This window comes from Medicago truncatula, chromosome 7 (assembly GCF_003473485.1).
Source record: "Medicago truncatula cultivar Jemalong A17 chromosome 7, MtrunA17r5.0-ANR, whole genome shotgun sequence".
Lineage (NCBI taxonomy): Eukaryota > Viridiplantae > Streptophyta > Magnoliopsida > Fabales > Fabaceae > Medicago > Medicago truncatula.
Window position 1 is genome coordinate 35,125,897 of NC_053048.1, and position 21,674 is coordinate 35,147,570.

General features: G+C 33.6%; 2 protein-coding genes across 2 annotated transcripts; both read left to right on the top strand.

Moving 5' to 3' along the window:
• The first annotated feature begins 3,626 nt into the window (after positions 1-3,626).
• LOC112416676 (uncharacterized) lies at positions 3,627-4,114 on the top strand. Its single transcript, XM_024770992.1, has 2 exons — positions 3,627-3,714; positions 3,783-4,114. The coding sequence occupies exons 1-2, from the start codon at positions 3,627-3,629 to the stop codon at positions 4,112-4,114; spliced, it is 420 nt and encodes a 139-aa protein (XP_024626760.1).
• Positions 4,115-5,408: 1,294 nt separating this feature from the next.
• On the top strand, positions 5,409-13,125 carry LOC11435869 (calcium-dependent lipid-binding protein). The gene is made up of 11 exons (XM_003623750.4): positions 5,409-5,811; positions 7,010-7,111; positions 7,260-7,310; positions 8,789-8,909; positions 9,936-10,054; positions 10,139-10,237; positions 10,779-10,859; positions 10,953-11,038; positions 11,245-11,470; positions 12,010-12,174; positions 12,439-13,125. The coding sequence occupies exons 1-11, from the start codon at positions 5,707-5,709 to the stop codon at positions 12,826-12,828; spliced, it is 1,545 nt and encodes a 514-aa protein (XP_003623798.2). The 5' UTR covers positions 5,409-5,706; the 3' UTR covers positions 12,829-13,125.
• Positions 13,126-21,674: the final 8,549 nt, after the last annotated feature.

The following is a 21,674-nucleotide window of genomic DNA, read 5'->3' on the forward strand; positions in this document are numbered from 1 at the left end:
ATCATTAATAACTGCATATTTCTGTAAACTATGTTTTATGAATAGCATATTTCTGTACATAATAATAAAACTTAAGATGATTTTTTGGAACTTTTCTAAATTATTTTAAAAAAATTAAATGTGTATGAATTTAGAAGAAATTATAATTGAGTAATTCGAATTTTACTAATTTTTAATTATATCTTCAAGTTATCCCAATTTTTTTTTCTTCTGTTTTGTCAAGTAGTCTAGTGGTTAGAGCTCACACAATTTAATTGTGAAGAAGTGGGGTTTCCGGGGTTCGAACCTCGTCCTCTGCATATAATATGCAATTTCCCTACAAACTGAGCTAAGCGACCAAGTTATCCCAAATTTACAAGAATCGTACAAAGCAAAGTTGTTAAAAATTTGACCCATCCCCTATAACCCAACGTGTCTAATTTATTCTTGTAAAATAAAGCATAGTACAATATTCATTGTGAAATTACCTGTGCTACTTTTAATCAAAAAAGTTACTTGTTCTTCAAAAAAAAAAATTAAAAATTACTTGTGCTACTTAATAATACGTGCAAATCCAATGTGATATCGTACTTGTGGAAAAGAAGTACTAAACTCTTTCAATACCAAAAACTAAACCAAAGAGAAATGTATCAGATTAAGATTATTATCATTGAAGCTAGAGAAGTTGGATTATTCTTGGGTGTTTATCAGGTTAAGATTATTATCATTGAAGCTAGAGAAGTTTAACCTAAATGACTATTATACATTAGATATATAGGCTCTATTTGGTAAAAATAGCGGATGACTGATAAGTTAGCGAATAGCTTATAGCATATAACTAATAGCTGATGGTTTATAGCTGATAGCTTATAGCTGATGACTAATAGCTGATAAGCTACTTGAAGTGTTTGGTACAATTAGCGGTTCAATTAGCTGATAGATGTAAAATTACATAAAATGACATTTTTAATTCATAATAAAGTTTATATCAATTAATGTTTAAAGTATTTAAAAATTAAAAATTGTTAATTTAATATTATTATTAAATTAATTTTTAATTCCTAAATGTTAATTTATATTTATTTTCATTTGCCTAAAAAAATTAGATATAAAGTGTAAAAAAGTTTAAACATAACAATAAATAAAATATAGTTTGTACAAATATATATATATATATATATATATATATATATATATATATATATTTATTGTCAAGGTAAACATAACATTCTCATTTTTTTTTTGTTGGAGAAAATTATTGTCCTTGTTCTTATTCTCTACTATTCTGATATATCACACAAAAATAACGTGTCATTTCGCAAAAAAAAAGGGTGACATTAAATATTGAAATAGTCACACAAAAAAAAAACGTAACAATTGTAACGAAAAAAAACTTAAACATAACGGTAAAAAAAATATCTTTTTCTATTGATAAAAAAAAGGATCTTTCATTCATAAAAAAATAGCATTCATATTTAAAACATTTACTTTATAATATAATAAATGATTAAGGGTAAAAAATGAAATTTAGTTAGAATAATATGGCTAAAACTAGAATTAAAAGTGAGAAGCTATAAGCTATAAGCTCAAACACTACTTGGAATAGCTTATGAAAAATAACTTATAAGCTCGTGAAATAAGCTATAAGCTCATGGTGAAAAAAAGTTACCAAACAAAACATTTTTTGTCAAACGAGTTTATAAGCTATAAGCTATAAGCTAATAGAGGTGTCTTACCAAACGGATATAAACAATTTAGTGTGTATACTTGGATTAGTTTTTGAAGGCTCATTATATCTCAACGCATTTGCAACGTGAAAATTGTAAAGCAACAATTAGGCATGACAGTGAGGTTCTAAAATTACGGCAATCATCGTAATATCAAACATACACTTAATTTCATTTATTGAACTAAGTGAATGTAAGTCTTCATCTCTATTCCAAAAGAGGGGTTAACATAAATGTGAAATGTACATTGATTATTATGATACAAATTTTACCTTAAGCAGTGAAGCACTTGTAGCATCCACAATCCGGTGTTTTTTTTGGTACAACCACAATCCGGTGTTTTATTACAAATTTATGTGATTGGATACATATAAAAAATTATGTACACTCACATTACACATAATTAACATTCTTATAATAAAAATTATAAATTCATTATACCTATTAAATTTTGCTATAAAATTTAAAATGTATTAGAAATTTTAAAAGGAAAAAAAAAAAAAAAAAGAATTGCTCTTGAATAAAAAATGCTGCAGTTTAGTTCTAGCTAAATTGACCATTATAATATTGCGAGACAAAACACGTTAACTTAAGTTCGAATCTATGACCTTGAAGTTTCTTTTTTTAATCGTATGTGATCTCGTAGTTGTGTGTGAGTTTCAATTGTTGTTTGTCAATTCTTCTATTGAAGTCTAGTTTAATTAGTTAATGATTAATATTATAGTTTAATTTACATAGATCATAAGTGAATACAAAACTTACACATGCACTCAATTATATATTCTTACTTCAATTAATGAAGTATGACAAATCATATATTTTTAACTCATAGATTGATGTGGCAACACATCATTAGAGCATGTCTAAAACTTTTTACACTCATGGTCTTATAAATTAAACTTTTTTTTTTTTACAAAAATAAACTTCATTCAAATGCTAAAATAACTAGAGTATAATCAAATTGTCTATGAACTGAGACATGGCCCTTAAATATTTTAAAAGTCAAATACATATTATCAATAGACATGATTTCAGAAGCATAAAGTAAATTAACCAACCAAAGTTTTTATCCTAAGAGCCAAACTAAATCCTCCCGCATATGATCAATGGTCAAAAATAATGAAAGAACCACAATCTTTAATTGTAGTTTTTGGTATAGCCCTTGGCTAGACAAGAAACATATTTGCACTCATGTGCCTTATGTTCACTATCATGATATGAACTGGAGTATCAAGGACCTTGTTGATGGGAATGATTGGAAACTTTCTCGCCTATATTCAATACTTCCCACCAACATTATTAATAAGATTAATTTGGCTCCTCATTTTCTTGTGCATGGTGTTCCTGATGTGTGGGTGTGGACCAACTGCACATCTGGCATATACTCTGTTCGAGAAGGCTACCAGTGGTTAATGAGAGCTCAGACTTCATTGCTTGGGGAAGAAAGTTGGAATTGGATTTGACGCCTTTGTGTTCCTTCAAATATTCAATTTTTCTTATGGCAATTGTGCCATGACTCTGTTCCCTTCAGGTCCGTTTTATTATATCGTAATCTTATCTCTTCTGACCTATGCCCTATTTGTAATCAAGGTAGTGAAGATATGTTTCATGCTTTGTTCTCTTGCCCGCGTGCCAAGGAAGTGTGGTCCTTTTGTCTCCACAAGTCGGTCACTCCTCCAGATCGAGATAATTTGCGTACTTGATGAAAGATTTTATTTCAAATATTGGGCCAATTGGTCCCATTATCATTTGGAAGATTTGGTGTTCTCGCAACAAATGTATCTTTGAGGATATCAAGCATTCTGTCCAAGAAATTAGCACTCAAGTGTTATCTTCTCTGCATCATATCTTGAAAGCTTTTGCTCATCCTACCTCTCACAGTGTTCAGCAGCCTGCACGTATTGTTGGCAACGTCCTAGTATGAATTCAGTAGCTCTTAATGTTGATGGCAGTGTATTCCTTGATTCCAACTTGGGAGGTTTTGGTGGTCTTATTCGGGATCATACAGGTTCTTTTTGCATGGTTTCTTTGGAAAAATTAGTAGATCACCTTGAATTCTCGATGTTGAGATTTTAGGTTTATACCATGGTTTGAAGCTGTGTTGGGATACTGGATTTAAGCATGTGGTGTGTTACTCTGATTCAACTACTGTTGTTGACCTCGTCCAAAAAGATTTGAATGTTCATCACAAATATGAAAATTTAATCATGGCTATTAAACAGCTTCTTCGTAGAGATTGGATGGTTAGTTTACGACATACATTGCGTGAGGGTAACACTGCAGTTGATTTTCTAGCTAAAAAGGGTGCTCTTAGTGATAGTAGCCTTGTTATTTTGAATGAAGCCCCTCCTGATATAGCCTCTGTCTTCTTAGCAGATGCAATAGGTGTTGAGTTTGTTCAACCCTAGTATGGGTCTTTTTTAGCTTCTCTGTTTTTTTTTTCCTTCTTTTTTTTTTCTTCCCTTTTGTTACCAAAAAAATCCTCGAAAAAATCGTTGTTGGTGTTCGTTCATTTTGACTATAAAATGTCTTTGAAATGACCGATTCTATCACATATAGACAATTCATTTGTAAGGTTGAAAGCATGTTGAAGTTTGTGATAGCCACGTCGAAACCCTCACTACGATACTAATAAAACGAACCTCTCTCAGACATTTTAACAAACACAGGGTGCACACTTGAAGCAAGTTGAAAAAAACAATAGAGAACACGCAAGAAAATAAAACTATATAAACTCCAACATAATTATTAGATCTCAAACTGAATAGTGATGGAGTGAACGAAATACAAAGTTTTCATGGTGGTTTTATAGGAGGGCACTTGAAAATCCCTTTTTCAATTAGGATTGAAACCATGGAGGTTAGGTTTAAAGGTGGTGGATGAGGTGTAAGACGATTAATTTGAGAGAGATGTGTAACGGTGAGGGTTGGTGGTCGAGAGAGAGTTCGTGATTTGAAAACACAATAGAGAGGGGAAAGAAAAAAAAGACAAAAGAGGAAGACGACGACATAATAACACCCTGAGCACTTAGAAAAGGATGTGAAAACAACAGTAGAAACACGATAGATAAGCACGAGAGAAAACACTATTGTGCCTTATGTGTTGACATCAAGGAGGAATTAGGACAAATGTCATGTTTGATAGTTATGATACGAAGACATGATATGATAAATTTATCACATCATGTTTAAATCTTATGTTTAATGCACCAAAGAAATAGGATAAAATAAATTATTTTGTAATCTTATCCTAACTTATCTTTGTAATTTATATTTTAAATATATGTTAGGTTTGAAATTATCCTAATAGGATTATAAATTCATTCCTTAGTTATTATCATGATATTCTGCCATTTTTAAAATATTTCTCATTTTTAAAATAATGATATTCTGCGTTTATTGTCATTTTTAAGAGATGTTTTAACTCATTGTTGATAAATGTAAGAAATGTTTTAACTTATTTTTTAAAAAACTTTAAGGTTGAGTTTAGTCCAAAACAAACAGATAATTTATAAACGATAGTCTCCATGTCTTTTAAAACATTTTTCTTAATATTCATATTTTTCTTAAAAAAAAAGAGCATGGTTAAAAGAGGATGTCATTCACATTCTTACCTTAAAAAATAAGAAAAAAGTGAAAAGGCCATAAATGTGCACGATGACAGTTACACTTTTCATTGATGCTGACCGATCTCAACACTTTTCATTAAAATCGTACGTCTGAAGAGACAAAAGAACCTTCAATTCGACGTTACAATCAATGAAAACCATATTTCAGTTACAAAGTACATATACTAACATAGTTATATATTATATATAGAGAGAGAAACAGAATCACGTTACTTATAAAATCGAAATTAAAACTTTCTTTCTTTTTTGTGATCTTTTTCTTAAATACCATTATAAGTTTCTAAATTAGCTTCATTACTATTACTATTCTGTTCATTTGCATGCTTCTATTCAAAATTGAATTAGGCGTAGCTGTGATTGGAATTTAGGAAAATGGGTTTGTTTTTTGGGATTTTTCTGGGAGTATTATTCGGTGTAGCATTGATGGCTGGATGGGAACGAATGATGACATACAGAAGCCGTAAGAGAATTGCAAAGGTATGTTACATTCATCAATGTTTTGTATTTTCTTCCAATTCGCAATGTGGAAATAAAATTGATGAATTATTTAAGATGTGATCAGTTGGTGAGTGATAATGATAATATCATGTGTTTATTTAGTAACGAATGGTGTTTGTCGAAATCAGAGTGAGTCAGCATAATTTTTCAAAAGCTACATAGTGTAGCCTTTGCAGAATCATGGTGGCTCACTTCGATTTCAGCAAACCCACCATGATACCAAACATAGTTCATGGAGTGCATGTTTGGTTCTGCACATAACAAAAATTGATCACGTTGGTTCTACAGTGAAAACTTTAAGTAAAAGTGGGTTCAAGTGTTCAACAATAAACTTCAGTGTAAAAATCACGCTGAGACTCAAATACTCTGCATCCTAGCTTAAAGTTAGAATCAATTCTACTCAAAAACAATTAAACATATCAAAATCAATTTTACACCTTCAAAACTATTCCACCTGCGCCAAACATGGAACCAAACATAAGCAGAATAGAATAACCAGTAAGTAACTGGAATTTGAACAATCAATAACCTATTAGTGGAATTTGACTTATTAGCAAGGCATGTGATATAAGAGTGTGTAATCTATGTGAAAAAGAATCATATAAGGCTGTGAAAGGGGAATGCCTTATCATTTTAGGATAATTGATGTCCTCTATTAACGGGTTGAAACAGACCTGGTATTGGAAACTTTTCTCAGCGATTTATAATCATAATCACACACAGAAGGAACACCTGTTTGAGGAGACTTATATGAAGATCACAATTTATAGTTATTATGACTCAGTGACAACTTAAAAGTTGTAAAATCAAATTTTGGAAATTAGTTTTTTTCACAATTCTTAATTTCCTACAAATCCTCAGACTTTGTTGTCTCTTTGGTCTTAGATTGTTGCTATTCAACTTAGGGGGACCATTTAAGCTGGTTCAATGCCTATTCTGTTTTTCCTTTCACTACACTAAAACTTGTGGCATTATTCAAGAGAATCTATTCACAGGAAGAAGACAAGAAAAACAGGGAAATGAAAAGGGAAACCTAGTAGACTTAAATACTACAGTGCTAACAACAATTTATTATTGTGTGAGCTGTGGCCATTTTATTTAACAAATGAAATGACATGTATTAATTTGTGGATATATTTTTTCTTCTTGTCTTAACATTATTCATTTTTCCCTGCAGGCAGTTGACATTAAACTCCTTGGATCCCTTAATAGAGACGACTTAAAGAAAATTTGTGGTGAAAATTTACCTGAATGGATATCTTTCCCTGTATATGAGCAGGTGTGATTATGATCTGTTGTTGTGGCTCTTAGCCTTACACTGAAATGATTTTACAAACGATCCTATCATAGGCATTGGCAATGCATCAAATGAAGCTACTAAATTTATATTTAGAAACTCTATTTATTGTTTTTTGGGTTTTATTCAGGTGAAATGGCTAAACAAGCAGCTCTCCAAATTGTGGCCATTTGTGGCAGATGTGAGTAAACTTATTTGTATAATAATCTAGAGCAGTCTGTGTGATGTTTATTGATTTCTTACTAGATTTATTTTCTATTTAATATATTTTATGCAATAATTAAAATTAGTTTGTTTATTTGTTATGGTATGGATTACATTGCTTCAAACACCCCAATTGTTCAGTTTGAACGAGAGAAAGTGGATTAGAACTGTTGATTATGGGTAGACACTAAATCCCGGATTCGTAATTGATTGCCAACATAGTTCTGAAACTCAAATCAAAACCACAAAAACTTGATTCTGATAAAACCTATGCCGAGGAAAGAGAGAGAGAATATAATCAGAAAATGATTTTCTGAATTGATTGATTTGCATCATAGTTCAGTATTATTATCTATTTGTACATCGTGTGGTTGCCTCTCTGTGACTCTGATACAGTTATAACATACTTGAGACAGTTGCAACTACTTTGCTAATTGATAATTAACATTGTAACTAATAACTAACTCCGCTTCTCTACTGTATACTCTAGTATGAAACTCACATAGCCGTGTCTCAATAAAAAAAAATCAGCTGTACTTGAAGCAATGCTTTGGTATTCAGCTACAATGATGGATCTGGCCACAATGATCTGCTTCTTGGATCACCACGAGACTAGATTAGGGCGAAGAGGAGGAATTGCAATTCATGGGTCATCCTCATTTGCCAAAAACTCTAGTTTGTGTATAACTCAGACAGAGTTGCACATAAGGACGATTGACCGAGTCTAAAATATAATGGTTATTTTCCATAAGACACGCCTAAGATGCACAGCTTAGAATTTTTAAAAACCCAAAATGCAACAGATGAATGATAAGGCTTTGTAGTGCATAAGACATTAACCTCAGTTACAAGTTGCAATACTCAACTCCATAAATGCATCTACAATTCCAACGGGCCCCATGTACTAAGCAGGTCAATGGTGCTTTATTGAGTATCAATCCCATTCCCAGCATAAACGAAGTCACAAAACAGATAACATGAATAAACCTAACGTAGTTGACATGATTGTAATTTGTAACAATATTATAGCTTCCCCTTTTGATCCCCATGTAGTGATGTAGATTTACACTGAAATGAACAATACGGTAATATATGTATGATTGCGATTACGCTAAGGAGGTCAATGTCTTGTGCACATCTAGTGTGCATAAGACATCAGAAGGAACCTTACCTTGATTTGAGAGGCGGCTTCTGTGACTACTAACTAGAACTCGTGACCCCTTGGTCTTAAGGAAGCAATGCATTTTTTCCTTTGAAAACACTGTATGTTCGAAAAACAGTGTATGTTCTTTGCAATATGCACCTTGCATTCCTTAAACGAAAAGACTCTTGCGCTCAAGCTCCAGGAGACCTTTAAACTTTGGCTTTCATTCCTAATCTTCCTTTGGGAAGGGTATTCATACTTTGCATAAATAACTTGCTTTATCTTGTTTTTGTTTCTATTTGCTTGTTTAGGCAGCAACTATGGTGATAAGAGAATCTGTTGAACCGTTATTAGAAGAGTATAGACCTCCTGGAATTTCTTCGTTGAAGTTCAGTAAGCTGTCCCTTGGAACTGTCGCTCCAAAAATTGAAGGTACCAATCCACACAGATTCCTTTCTTCATTGCTTTTCCTGTTTGGACAATATGGTGCTGTTTGATCCGCGCGCGTGCATGTGTGTGTGTATTTTATATTTGAATCTACCTGGTTGGAAAAAGGCTTCGGTTGTTGTTGGTTTTGATTCTTTTCCCTGCTGAGTTTACGAATGCTGTGTATAAAGTCAGATAATGTGGTTGATATGTCATTTATTTTGATTTTAACAACAGTTCTTTAAGCCTGATTCGTGTAACATGATTTTCACCGATGCAAGTTATCTAGATATTATATCCATGTTTTTTGTTTTTTCACTTTTGAGAGTTCTTTACGAATGATATTGGAGAGTTTTGGTTCACTTTTGAGTTCATTTTATGTTTAATACAGTTAATGATCAATAAATAATAATAGTTGATAAGGAAAAATTTGAGTTCCGTTTTTAAATTTTAGAGAGGAGTTCATGCATAGATATAAAACGAACTAGAACCAATGCACAAATATAACCTAATCTTCCTTGTGGAAAGAAAATCTCTATCATCAATTCTAGTTCATAATGAGAAGGAAACTCAGTCTTTTTTGAAGAAAACCTTCTGACCATCAACTGTTATGTCCTCTTATGGTGGAAACTACTTTTTAATGTATTTAAAGGATAAAGGCCATGATCTTTTTAAACTAACACCATGTTTTACATCTTTATGATAAAATACTATTAGACGAAACAGATAAATAAAATTTGGAGCTTGTAATTTTATGATAAAATACTTTAGGTTTCTTATATGCAACATAAGCCTTGTAACAACAATTTTGCTTTTTAGGATCTACGAATATATGAAAATGTTGACAGCATTAATAGGATTGTTATTAAAATGTTTGACTTACGAGTTACCCCCGTCAGTATTGTTCAATAAGGCAGAACAAAAATGTCACAAAATGCTACTTTTATACCCCTTGTCTTTTCTATCTATTTTTCTGTTGCGCCTTTTGGTATATGAAGAAATAATGCATGCATAGTTTGTTCATCCATGCAGGCATTCGTGTTCAGAGTCTTAAAAAAGGTCAAATCATAATGGACATTGATTTCCGTTGGGGTGGTGATCCTAATATTGTTTTGGGCGTTGAAGCACTTGTTGCGTCAATTCCTATTCAGGTTAGACTAAGCTGTGTTTCTATATTGCATTTCATGTCACTGAGGCATTTTCAAAATTTTGATTGTTATTGTTTCTCGCTTCAGTTGAAGGATCTCCAGGTTTTCACCATTATCCGTGTCATATTCCAACTCGCAGAAGAGATCCCCTGCATTTCTGCTGTTGTTGTTGCCCTACTTGCTGAGGTAACCTTTGAGGGTGGGGGGTTGATCTACCTGAGTTTCTTAATTTGCGGTTTACAATTTTATCTGCGCAAACCCTTTTGTGGGAACCGGGGTAAATCAATCTAAAATTAGTGAACAAAACATTGACTTGAAGTTGGATATGCATGTTTTCACTTCATGATTGTGTGGCATTAATTACTTGTTTTCTCACAAGATGAAGTTGATATAAGAACTAGAGCAATTGTTTAAGCAAAAAACTAGAAGAGTTACATAATTGATCCCTTCATATGGAACTTATGTTCACCACATTTAACTATCTGCTTCTGTGGTTTACCAATTTATCATTGTAGGATGTTGTTAGGGCCAACACTAATTGGGCAATGCCCTTAGATTTGAATTAAGTGGACTGGGACATGATTCTTTACAATTTCTGTTTCTATTCCCTTGGCCTTATTCAATATTCTAATTGAATTCGGCATTACTTTTTTCGGAATTACCTGGGACACTAATTTTTAATTATCGCACTTATAATTACTGACTTTTCCATGAAACATTTAATCAGCCAAAGCCTAGAATTGATTACACTCTGAAGGCAGTTGGTGGAAGTTTGACGGCACTTCCTGGACTTTCAGATATGATTGATGTAAGTTCTAATTTGTGAGCTTGCCCTCTTTCCCCTTAAACTGATTTTGAAGAAACACTCACAATCCACACTGTTTTACCCACCATTTCATAGGATACTGTGAACTCAATTGTTACCGATATGCTCCAATGGCCTCATCGGATTGTTGTTCCACTTGGTGGTACTCCTGTGGATACTAGGTAGTGTGGATCTTATTTTGTTCTGTTTGTTACTTTTCTTCCTAATTGCTGATCAAAACGTATCTAGGGTTACTTACTGCTATATCTGATAATCAATATTTCGAAATCGAGTTTGAAATTTTTGTGGAAGTAATTAATCAAAAACAATTGCTTCCTTTTCAATATTTCAAATATTTTAAACTGCTTAAGGACCTTGCCTTTTGCAGTGATCTGGAGCTTAAACCCCAGGGACTGCTTAAAGTGACTGTAATGAAAGCAAATGATCTAAAGAACATGGAAATGATTGGGAAGTCTGATCCTTACGTAGTTGTGCATATTCGACCACTGTTTAAAGTCAAAACAAAGGTTATTGATAACAACTTGAATCCAATTTGGAATGAGGAATTTGACTTGATTGCAGAAGACAAGGAGACCCAGTCACTCACTCTTGAGGTTTGACACATCTAATACTTCACTTTCTCTTGTGCTAGTTTATTCTACAACATTACTTACATTTCGCTTTCATTAGTTCTAGGAAGTAGAATATATCTTCCTCACTTATGCTTATGGAAGAAATAAGAAATTCATTAGGAATTTATTTTTTTTGGATCCATTAAGTATATTAACATGAAAATACTCTACATCTAGTCTGTTCAAATGTTTTGGTTTGACAAGTAATTGAAGTTTTTCAAAATTACCGTGCAGTTATTATCACGTTATTCTGAGCTTTTCTTGCAAGTTTTTGTAACAATTATAGTAGATACAATTCATTTCCCAAAACTATTCTATTATGAAAAACAGTCAAAAGTGTTTACTCAAACCGAAGAAGCACTTATCTTCTCCCCATAATCTTTTATTGATTTGTTTCTACACGGCACATGTTAATATTTAGGTTAATTTTTCTTGTAATTACACAGTCTCGTCAAACTGTTGCTATGCCATGATTGATTCAATAAAATAAAAATAAACGATTCTCATGACTCTGCGAATAGGTTTTTGATAAAGACATTGGGCAAGATAAACGATTGGGAGTAGCAAAATTGCCACTTATTAACCTGGAAGCAGAAACTGAAAAGGAAATTGAACTGAGGCTTCTGTCATCGCTTGATACATTGAAAGTAAAAGATAAGAAGGATCGAGGAACCTTGAGAATAAAGGTATAAATAGACATGCATCTGTTGAGTAGAGATTCTCTTCATTTCTCAAAAGAAGTAGATGACTCTATTACTATGATTTTGTGTGTATAAAAGCCTAATTACATTACAAGTTTGAAATGTGTGCCTTTATACAACCCAAACTACAAAACCTTCTTCTTTTCTAATCATGCTTACGCCGACATATTTTAGTCCCTTGCTATTCTGTATACATTTACTACATGTTGTCTCAGTTGATTGAAAGTTATAATTTCATTTGAATTTCAGTATTTCTATCATGAATTTAACAAGGAAGAACAGATGGCTGCACTAGAAGCAGAGAAAATGACACTAGAACAAAGGAAGAAACTGAAAGAGGAAGGAGTTATTGGAAGTACAATGGACGCACTAGACGGAGCAGCATCAGTAGTTGGTTCTGGTGCTGGACTTGTAGGAAGTGGGATTGGTGCTGGAGATGGAATGGTGGGACACGGATTTGGTGCTGGAGCTGGAATTGTTGGCAGTGGGCTTGGTGCCGTAGGCAGTGGACTGAGCAGGGCAGGAAAGTTCATGGGCAGGACAATCACAGGGCAATCTGCATCAAGAAGGAGTGCCAGCGGTTCATCTACTCCTGTCTTTAATGTGGAGGAAAGTGGGGGTGGCGCAAAGCCACGGTAATTTTTTCTTCCTGGACACGTCAAGATAGTAATGAAATGACCTTAATATTTTAGTTTTTGGGATTTTACAGTAGATATGTTGATTTCTTTTGTTGCTTGTTCTCTTGCATCATAATATGATGCTTTTTTCATTGGAGATAGATTGAACACTAATAGCAGGAATTACGATTTAGTTTTAGTTTTACCCCATCTTTTATCTGTAAAGTATTTTAACCTGGATGTGTAATAAAACTGAACAAATTGTAAAAACTGTTCTTATATGTTGGAGGTGAAAGTGATTGAAAACAAAAACATCATGTTAGGCAAACTCTTGCTCCATTAGTTTTTCTTATCCTGTGTTCTGAAATCTAAATTTATGTTGCAGATTTTTTGAGTGTACCACAATACCTTTTTGGGTACTTCGTAATTCACCGCACGAAAGACCAAAATACACCTGCATTTCTGCTATGAAAGTGACTTTCATCAGGCTTTGTTTGAGAGTTTGGAGGGGAAGGGAGGGGAGGGCTTTGGGGGGTTGGAAATATATAGAAAAATGGACAAAAAAATTCACATTTTTTGAAAGAACAATTTTTTAGAGAATGATAAACTAATATTTATGATTAATATACTTTTAATTTTAAGAATATTATAACAACATAGATTGAATTTGAAAAATTGATATAAACCCTCCATAACCCCCCAAAATCCACCTCCAATACAATTTTTGAGTTCCCCCAAATGAGGGGGATTTTTTATTATGAGTAAAAAATTAACCTCCAAAGCCCTCTCCTCCCAATGTCTTTTATTTCTTCCACTTGCTCCTTCCTTTTTTTTCAAAACCCTCCCCTTCAAACTCCCAAACAAAGCCTAAGAGTACTTCATCTGAGCCGTAGCTTCTAGATTTTGAACGATCATCAGAAGAGAGGTCTTCAGCTTCAGGTAGAAGAATTTCATCAAATGCTTTTTCCACGAGCTCAATTACATTCTTCTTTTCATCATCCATATCCGAATCTGTTTCATTATAATTGTGACAAGAAGAGTTGTTTCCTCCATTAAACGCGACATCGCCTTGCTCTCTACCTTCTTTGTCCTTCCCAGCAAAGGGATGCTTATTATCACATTTTCCTGTGTTACTTAATACTGCATGCTTATACATCAAAATGCAACTTTTTTTTTTTTTTATATATTTCTGATCTCTTTCCTGCACTCCATATGCCACACTAGTAGCACTACCAGGTTTAGGCTCTTCTTGTGCAAAATTCTTCTGCAGCACTTCATAATCTGGCTCCATATTCTTCCCTTTAGTTGAAGTGTCACATTCATTAACTGTGGATGGAGGAGTATCATGAGGCTTAAAAGGCGATGTTTCTCTAGCCACATTTTTCACATTCTGAACTTGAGAGTTACCTTCTTCGCTGTGGACAGTTTTGTTAATCTGAGTGGCTTTCCTTGCATTACCAATTTGCTTTGATCTTCCATCCTTTTTTGTGGACTTCTGTGTCTTCAACTGACGTCTTCTCATCGACACAAAGCGCTTCAACGGAGGCAAATCACCGTGGTGACGACCATGAAGAGAGCAGTAAGTATATGGACAAACCTTAACAGCCAATACTCCTTGAGAACCACTTCCCTCTTGTGGGAGGTCAATGTGATCAGGAAAATGGGAATCCTTGATTGTAGAAGAACGTGTGGCTTTATGCAAACTTGGTTTTTTTTTTATGAGATCCTCACAGGTTTCAAGCTTAATCTTCTACTAAAATTCAAGTTATTATTTATTATTTTCCAACTCCATTCCATGCGAGTAAAGCAATATATATATTGTTGCTTGTTTACCAAGCAAAGGAGTGGATTCCCTAAAAAGGTGTCAACCTACTGAATGAAGGTTATCTAAAAGCAGTGAAACCCGACAATATTTCAGATAGCCTTTCAATTTTTTATGGAGGAGTACAGCAATATTTACCAATTAACAATTTTTAGTGTTTATACGTATATTGAGAGAAACCCGATAAATAGTTTAAATTGTATTACACGCCCAAATAGAATATTAACCAAGTGGCTCAGGTGTTGTCTTCAAAACAAAACAAAAAATAAGTGGCTCAAGTGTTATAACATCCACCAAAATATGAATCGTTACGAAAAACACGAGTTTGATTTGTAAATGGAACATTATTGATTAGACCGTTCTTATCTTTGATTGTGTGTCTTTTCCTAAAAACCGGAGAGCTAACGCCAAGAAAATATATTAACGAAGTATATAGCCCATGTACCATTTGCAGGAATGATAATACTCCAATCTAATTGTCTACATAACAGAACATGAACTTGTCCAGTCAATCGATATCTTGAAATTTAATGTCTAACGTTGTGTGTGTGAAATATTGTTGGAATGTACAAAATCAAACTCAACAAATTGAGATTCACATTGGCATGATAAATGTTTGTGATTCAAGCACTTGAACATGGAAAGACTATAGAAGCAAAGAAAGTGTTGCAGCAGAAATATAAGCCTATCTACGATAGCTGATTGTAAAGTGCAAATTGGAGCCAGTTCTAAAACTATCTAAAAAACCATGTTTCAGTGCTTATTTTTCACCTTCCAAAGAGCTTAAGTTTCCAGAGGCCCAAATCTGCATTCAAAATTGAAAAGTTAAGCCAATCCAAACAACCCTACAGGAAAACAGCCTTATTTCCTCTTGAATCAATAAATTGAAAAGTTATTAGTTTTACTTACGTAGCTTAAATCAATAAACTGATATCTGACAAGTTGCAGATGCCCTCTGAGAAGAGAATATTTCATCTTCAATTAGAACTTTGTTTATAGCACTCGAGCTCCAAATACTCATGGTGTTTAAAACACCTGCATTGTTTAGAATGAATTTGGAAAAACTTATGTCCCGCTTTAGGTCCATAGCTCCAAAATCACGGATAGAGCAGCTTATGAGATGTGATCCAATACATGGTGGAACGGATGCTGGGTCCACCCATGCTTCTGGCAGTTCGCACTCATTAACTTGTGGTAAGTACAATGGCGGAGGGGGCAGATGGGTGGATTGCCTGTCAATTATCTGTTGAAAAGTAAAATTTAAAAATATTCAAGCATTATGAACTGGTCCATACATAAAATTTTCAACTAATATTATAAATTGGATTGGGCCATCGCTAAAATGTTAAATCAACCGACCTGATACAGATCTAACATCTGAAGATTTGGACAATGCTTCAGGACTTCAATAGTCATCTCATGCCAGTCGAAATTAATTACCAAATGTGTCAAGTACTGAAAAACTGGGAATTCAGAAGGCAGAGGGTGATATACCTGAGATAAAATATGTACAATTGTCAAAAACCAACTAAATAAATCTAGATATAGACTAAAATGAAGGGCTTATAAAAATAAGTTGAAAAAAACTTATAAAAATGTCATAATCCCTTTCTTTTCTAAGTTCTCCCAGATAAGTGTTGTCTGGACTCTGGATAAACAGCTTACTTTGCAATTTATATAGCATAAACGCTCATCGTATAAGCGCTTAATAGTAAGCTATTACAACTTATTTTGTAGCATAAACACTAATCATATAAGCGATTAAGAATAAGCTATTTCAGTAACAAAAGATAAAATAAAGTCAAATGGTTTTCGTATAATCTAAAAGTTGTATAAATAAGCTATACTAAAAGTCTTATAGAAATAAGCTGAAAATCGTTTTGCAGCTTATATAGTATAAACGCTCATCATATAAACTGAAAGTTTCAGCATTTGACAACCGCCATTGTGTGTTTAAGAGCCTTGGAACGTGAAAATACAGAGGCTACAACTTGTAGCATCTATCCGAACGCATTTATACACCATCATAACAAACAGAAACTTCTGTACATATGATAAGATAGACAAACAGCAAACAGCTTTTGGATATGTCATAAGCTTTTTTCGTAACATGTGTTTAATTATAAAGGACACAGAATGATGCAAGAAAGATCACATACCTTGCTAAGTTGAAGTCTCAGAAATTTCATGTTAGGGAATGACTGCATGGGAATGTGAATGTACAAGCCTGTCATGTCGGCTTTCACCAAATGACTAAGTCTCAGATCACGAAACTCTTCATGCAGAGGCGCGTTCTTCTTCCTGAAACGACGATAAAAAGCCCTTTCTGTACTATAAACATGAGAAACGAGGTAGTCTTCAAGCAGAGGAGAAGCAGCAAGAATCAGTGCAAAGTCTCTATCTGTGTCAAATTCCAGGAATTCGACATGAAGAATTTTAAGTACCGGAAAGTCAAGCTGTACTCGAGAAAAGATCGACCCAGAACCAATTATTGTTGTCGTAAACCATCGAAGCTTGAGAATAGTAAGCGTCTTGCATTGCAAGACGGTTACCGGCAACCTCGGTATGAGCAGGTAATGTGCCTTATCCGGATAATAATCCACGTCCGGAATGAATCGCTGAATTAAAGAAAGTTCTCGAACACCTCGTTGGACCAGATGATTGCACCAGATTTTGATATAAGGTGTGAAATTCTCCATATAGCAGTTGTGTGTGAAAGTAATTTCAAGATTAAATACACCATCGAAACAAGCTAGAAGATTCATACCAACAAAATGAGCGAACCTCTCCACGTCCTCCTTTGTAAGGTAATGAGAACCGATCGTGAATGTGAACTTGTGAATGGGGAAATTGGACAAACGAAAGGAAAGATTTGAGATCTTGAAAATATCTTCCATTGGAAGAAAAGATGTAATGTGTGTTAGAACTTGATCGGGTAATGCACTGAATCTGTCTTCCGCCGGAATTCCTTCTTCCATGGTGAATGGAAGGGTGGTTTTGGCAGTGGAGACGATGGCAGGGTTTGGGAGAGAAGATGAGAGATGAGAGGGTAGTGCTGCAGAGGGTTTTGAAAGTGGAGGGAAAGTTGGAAACAGTTATTTATTTAATTTAAAGATTTAGGCCCATTTGTTTTAGATTTTAAAAAAATGGATTTGGTTATTAAAAAATATTTCAAATTCATCCTCTTAATAGATAATTTAATATGCATTATACTTTAATCTATTTTAGCATAAATAAATATTTTTATGATATTTGAACCACCATTCATTTAGGAAAAATAGATTTGGTTTCTTTATGATTTAAATGACAATGATGATTAAATTTAAATATTTTTTTATTAATTTTATAATTTATGGTATAAAATTCACTTATAAATAATCCTACTTCATGAAAATCACATAATCAAACATGACTGATAACCACTCTATCACTCATATTATCTAAATGGTAAATATAAACTCCCCCCTTACCTTAACCTTCCAAATCTAAGTTTTAATCTTCAATCTACTCCCGCTCTTGGGTTTTCCTCCAAACTAAATATCATTTTCTTGAAATTCTTCTTTCTCCCTCTTTCTCTTTATTTTCTCTCTTCTCCCAACTTGCCTCTTTTCTCTAAAAGTGTTATAATGAGCCCTTGAAAAAATGTTGCTCACACTTCACTCAATGCTAGGAAACTGATGTAGTATTTTTGCATCAAACAATTGTAAGTATTTTATATCGTCTCCTCAGGGACTGGTGCGATATTCTAAGCAGTTCAACAATCGATGTCGTTCTGAGCTAAAGTTTCGATAATGGTTTTTGTTCATAAACTATAGAACTACAGAAAGGTAAATGGGACGAGAGTTAACAGGGAAATGATTATGTTGGGATTAAACTTCATCAACCTATTCATATGTATTCTCGGATTAGTGTTGCATATCTTAATTATCAATTGATATTATCACATATCGCTCAACAACATCATTCGTGTCCAAATAATGTCGTGAATTCTATTGAGTCGTTCAATCGTTGATTTCCCAAACTACTGAACGATCCACTAGTCGATTGTATCGTTGTATAGTTGATTTCCCAAACTATTCAATGATGCAAAAGCTTTAAGTTCCAATAGTCAAAGTGATTACCAAAACCTAATTCCATGTCTAGAACAAGAGATTTGATAGAAGATTATTCTAACCTAAATTCAAAAGGTATTTTTCAATCACGATTCAAATCCATAAGATCAAAATGGAAAACAAGAATAACCTCAATGTCAAAAGATAACTAAGAACAAACAACATCATAATCAAAAGGAATACATACTAATAGAGTTGATTACATCTAATCCCAACAAAAAGAGTTTAGCTACACATTGTCATGGTAACCTTACAAGGAGAAAAGAAGAGATGAAATGAGCAAGCCATGATGTCTCAATGATCTTGGAGATTCCTTCAATCCTTGTGCTCCTTGCTCCTTAAGTTCTCTCTGGTTTTCCCCTGCTCTTTCTCTCCCTCAAGTGGTCTATGATATGATAATATCTTAGATATATCTGCTGATCTGAGTGAATGGTCTTTATATAGTTTTGATCTGACTCAACTCGCCTCGCGAGTAGGTGTTCTCGCCATGGCGAGTTGAGCTTTCATCCCCTATAGGTTTCTGCCACGTCAGCTTGAAGAGGTTAGGCCGCCTTAGCTCGCCTCGCGAGTAGTTTTGCTCGCCATGGCGAGCTCTTGGATTTCCTTGCTCGCCTTTCACTCGCCATGGCGAGTTGGAAGCGAGTGAGAGATGGACTTTCTGCCTCAGCTCGCCATGAAGTCGCCTTGGGCTCGCCTGGCGAGTTGACCTTTTTCATTTCTTCATGTTTTCTTGCTTTTTAAGTATCCAGGCATGCATTTTCCTACACAAACAGTTGGCATTAGATGTAAAAAGCATAATTGAATGATTCTTCAATATTTGTGAGCTTTTTCACTAGATAACTTGCAAACCAAGTAATCAAAGTGCCTAAAATGTATGTCCTATTTAACTGTTTTCTGACACTTATCAGAAACACGAGTAATTTACTAATATAACCTCATCGGCAGTTACCAGCGAACATTTACGTCTTTTTCTAGTGTGTTTCAGCCTTGTTTGAAGTGTGAACAACAATTATCGAGCTCTTGACCTACTTTCACAAAGAATACTCCTCTTGTATACTCTAGGGCTTAGTCATACTCGCTAATGAGCTTAGTAACTTTCTACTACTCATAAAATATCTCTGCTCACTAGACCAAAAAAAATATACATCTCTACCCAATTACTTCATGACAACCCCCACTATTACTCATACACAACTTATTCTTTTTTTTTTTTTGTCATACTCACTAATGAGCTTAGTAACTTTCTACTACTCATAATTGTGGAGAAGTGGAGTGTCCGGGGTTCGAACCTCGGCCCCTGCATATAAAATGCGATATCTCTACCAACTGAGTTAAGCTCACGGGGATCACCACTTATTCTATTAATTACCCCAAGTTACTACCAATTTTCTTAAATATTCTCCATACTCAAAATAATAAAATTCTCTTCATTATAAAATTACTAAATTACCCTTACTTCTTCAATGACCAAAATACCCTTATCGTTTAAAAATTCACTAATCCCAAATCAAACACATGAAATAAACAATTAAATAAATATAATATATAAATAAATAATCCTAACGAAAATTGAGGCGATACACTCTCTTTGTTAATTTTCGTCCACTTTGTCATTTTTTTGTTTTAAGTTTTTTATGTTTTCAAATTTGAAACTTTACCTTGTTACATTCTCTACCGTTGTCATACTCTCCTATATATGTATACATTGGCGGAGCCACATAGTGGTCAGGGGTTCAACTCCACCTTCTCAACTTTTCAATTTTACACCTATTTTACTATATTTTTAGTGTTTTGAACCCCCTCAAAATAAAACCTTGCACCATATCGCAGTTGGGTCTGTGCACATACTGTGACCGTAATGCAATGCAGACTGTCTAAAGTCCAAGTCCAAGCAGAAGATAGAATTTTATATTATAATTGATGATGATAGATTGGAATCAAAACAAAATACCTTAAATGAAAATTGAATCTGCTATAATAATGAACATGATATCTATAGTTTCGAGGCCTTTTCTTTGGGGGTTATAGGAATTTTTTTGGTAAAAGAAAATGTATAGGATACTATTGTATTTTCAAATTTTAATTGATAAAATATTCTATAATAGAAAAAAAAAAATGTAGGATGTGGAAATTTTTCTTAAATAAATATAAATATATTCTCTGATTATACTCATTGACTATCTAAAAACTAATTCGTTGATCAAAGATGTGGAAATTTTTCTTAAATAAATATAAATACATTCTTTGATTATACTCATTGACTATATAAAAACTAATTCAATTTTGATACATTTAGATATTGTGGGGGAGTTTGGGGATCGTTTTGGAGCGGCAATGGACTAACTCTATGAACCGCTAAGAGAGAGACACCACACTCTTATCCAAAACACTAAGGAGGCAATATATTTATGGGTCTTCTCTCTTATATATCCAATATTTGCTCCATTCTAGTCGATGTGGGACATTATCACTCACAGTTGATTTCCAACGGATATCAATATGATATCGAAATACACATTCTAGGTAAAAATTTGGTAGTTTGAAATTTTGAACCCCCTGACTCAGAGTTCTGACAACGCCACTGTGTATATATTTCTTCAATTAACAGTATATAAATATAGATTACATTTTAAAGTGAGTAAAAAATAAATAAATTAAAGTGTGAAAAGATTAGGGTTTGTCTGTTAAGTTATTCTCAACTTGTCGTATTCTTATATGTATCATGTATGTGCACGTAAGTTCTCTCTCGCTAACAATCGCCATCTTTTAGTTTTCATTGATCACTCACTTACTTTAGTTTTCATTGTCATCATCAGGACCGTTCTTGTGAAATTGGAGGCTTGATTCTGAAAGTAAAGATAGGTTCCTAAGAAGAAGAAAAACAATTTTTTTTAAAGAGGAAAAAAGTGTTTTTTTTTTTTTTTAGAGAATTAT

Coding starts and splice junctions, on each gene's coding strand:
- LOC112416676 (XM_024770992.1), top strand. CDS start 3,627: ATGAATTCAGTAGCTCTTAATGTTGATGGCAGTGTATTCCTTGATTCC. Junction 3,715..3,782: donor TCTTATTCGGGATCATACAG/GTTCTTTTTGCA, acceptor TTGAGATTTTAG/GTTTATACCATGGTTTGAAG.
- LOC11435869 (XM_003623750.4), top strand. CDS start 5,707: ATGGGTTTGTTTTTTGGGATTTTTCTGGGAGTATTATTCGGTGTAGCA. Junction 7,112..7,259: donor CTTTCCCTGTATATGAGCAG/GTGTGATTATGA, acceptor GGTTTTATTCAG/GTGAAATGGCTAAACAAGCA. Junction 12,175..12,438: donor GAGGAACCTTGAGAATAAAG/GTATAAATAGAC, acceptor TTTGAATTTCAG/TATTTCTATCATGAATTTAA.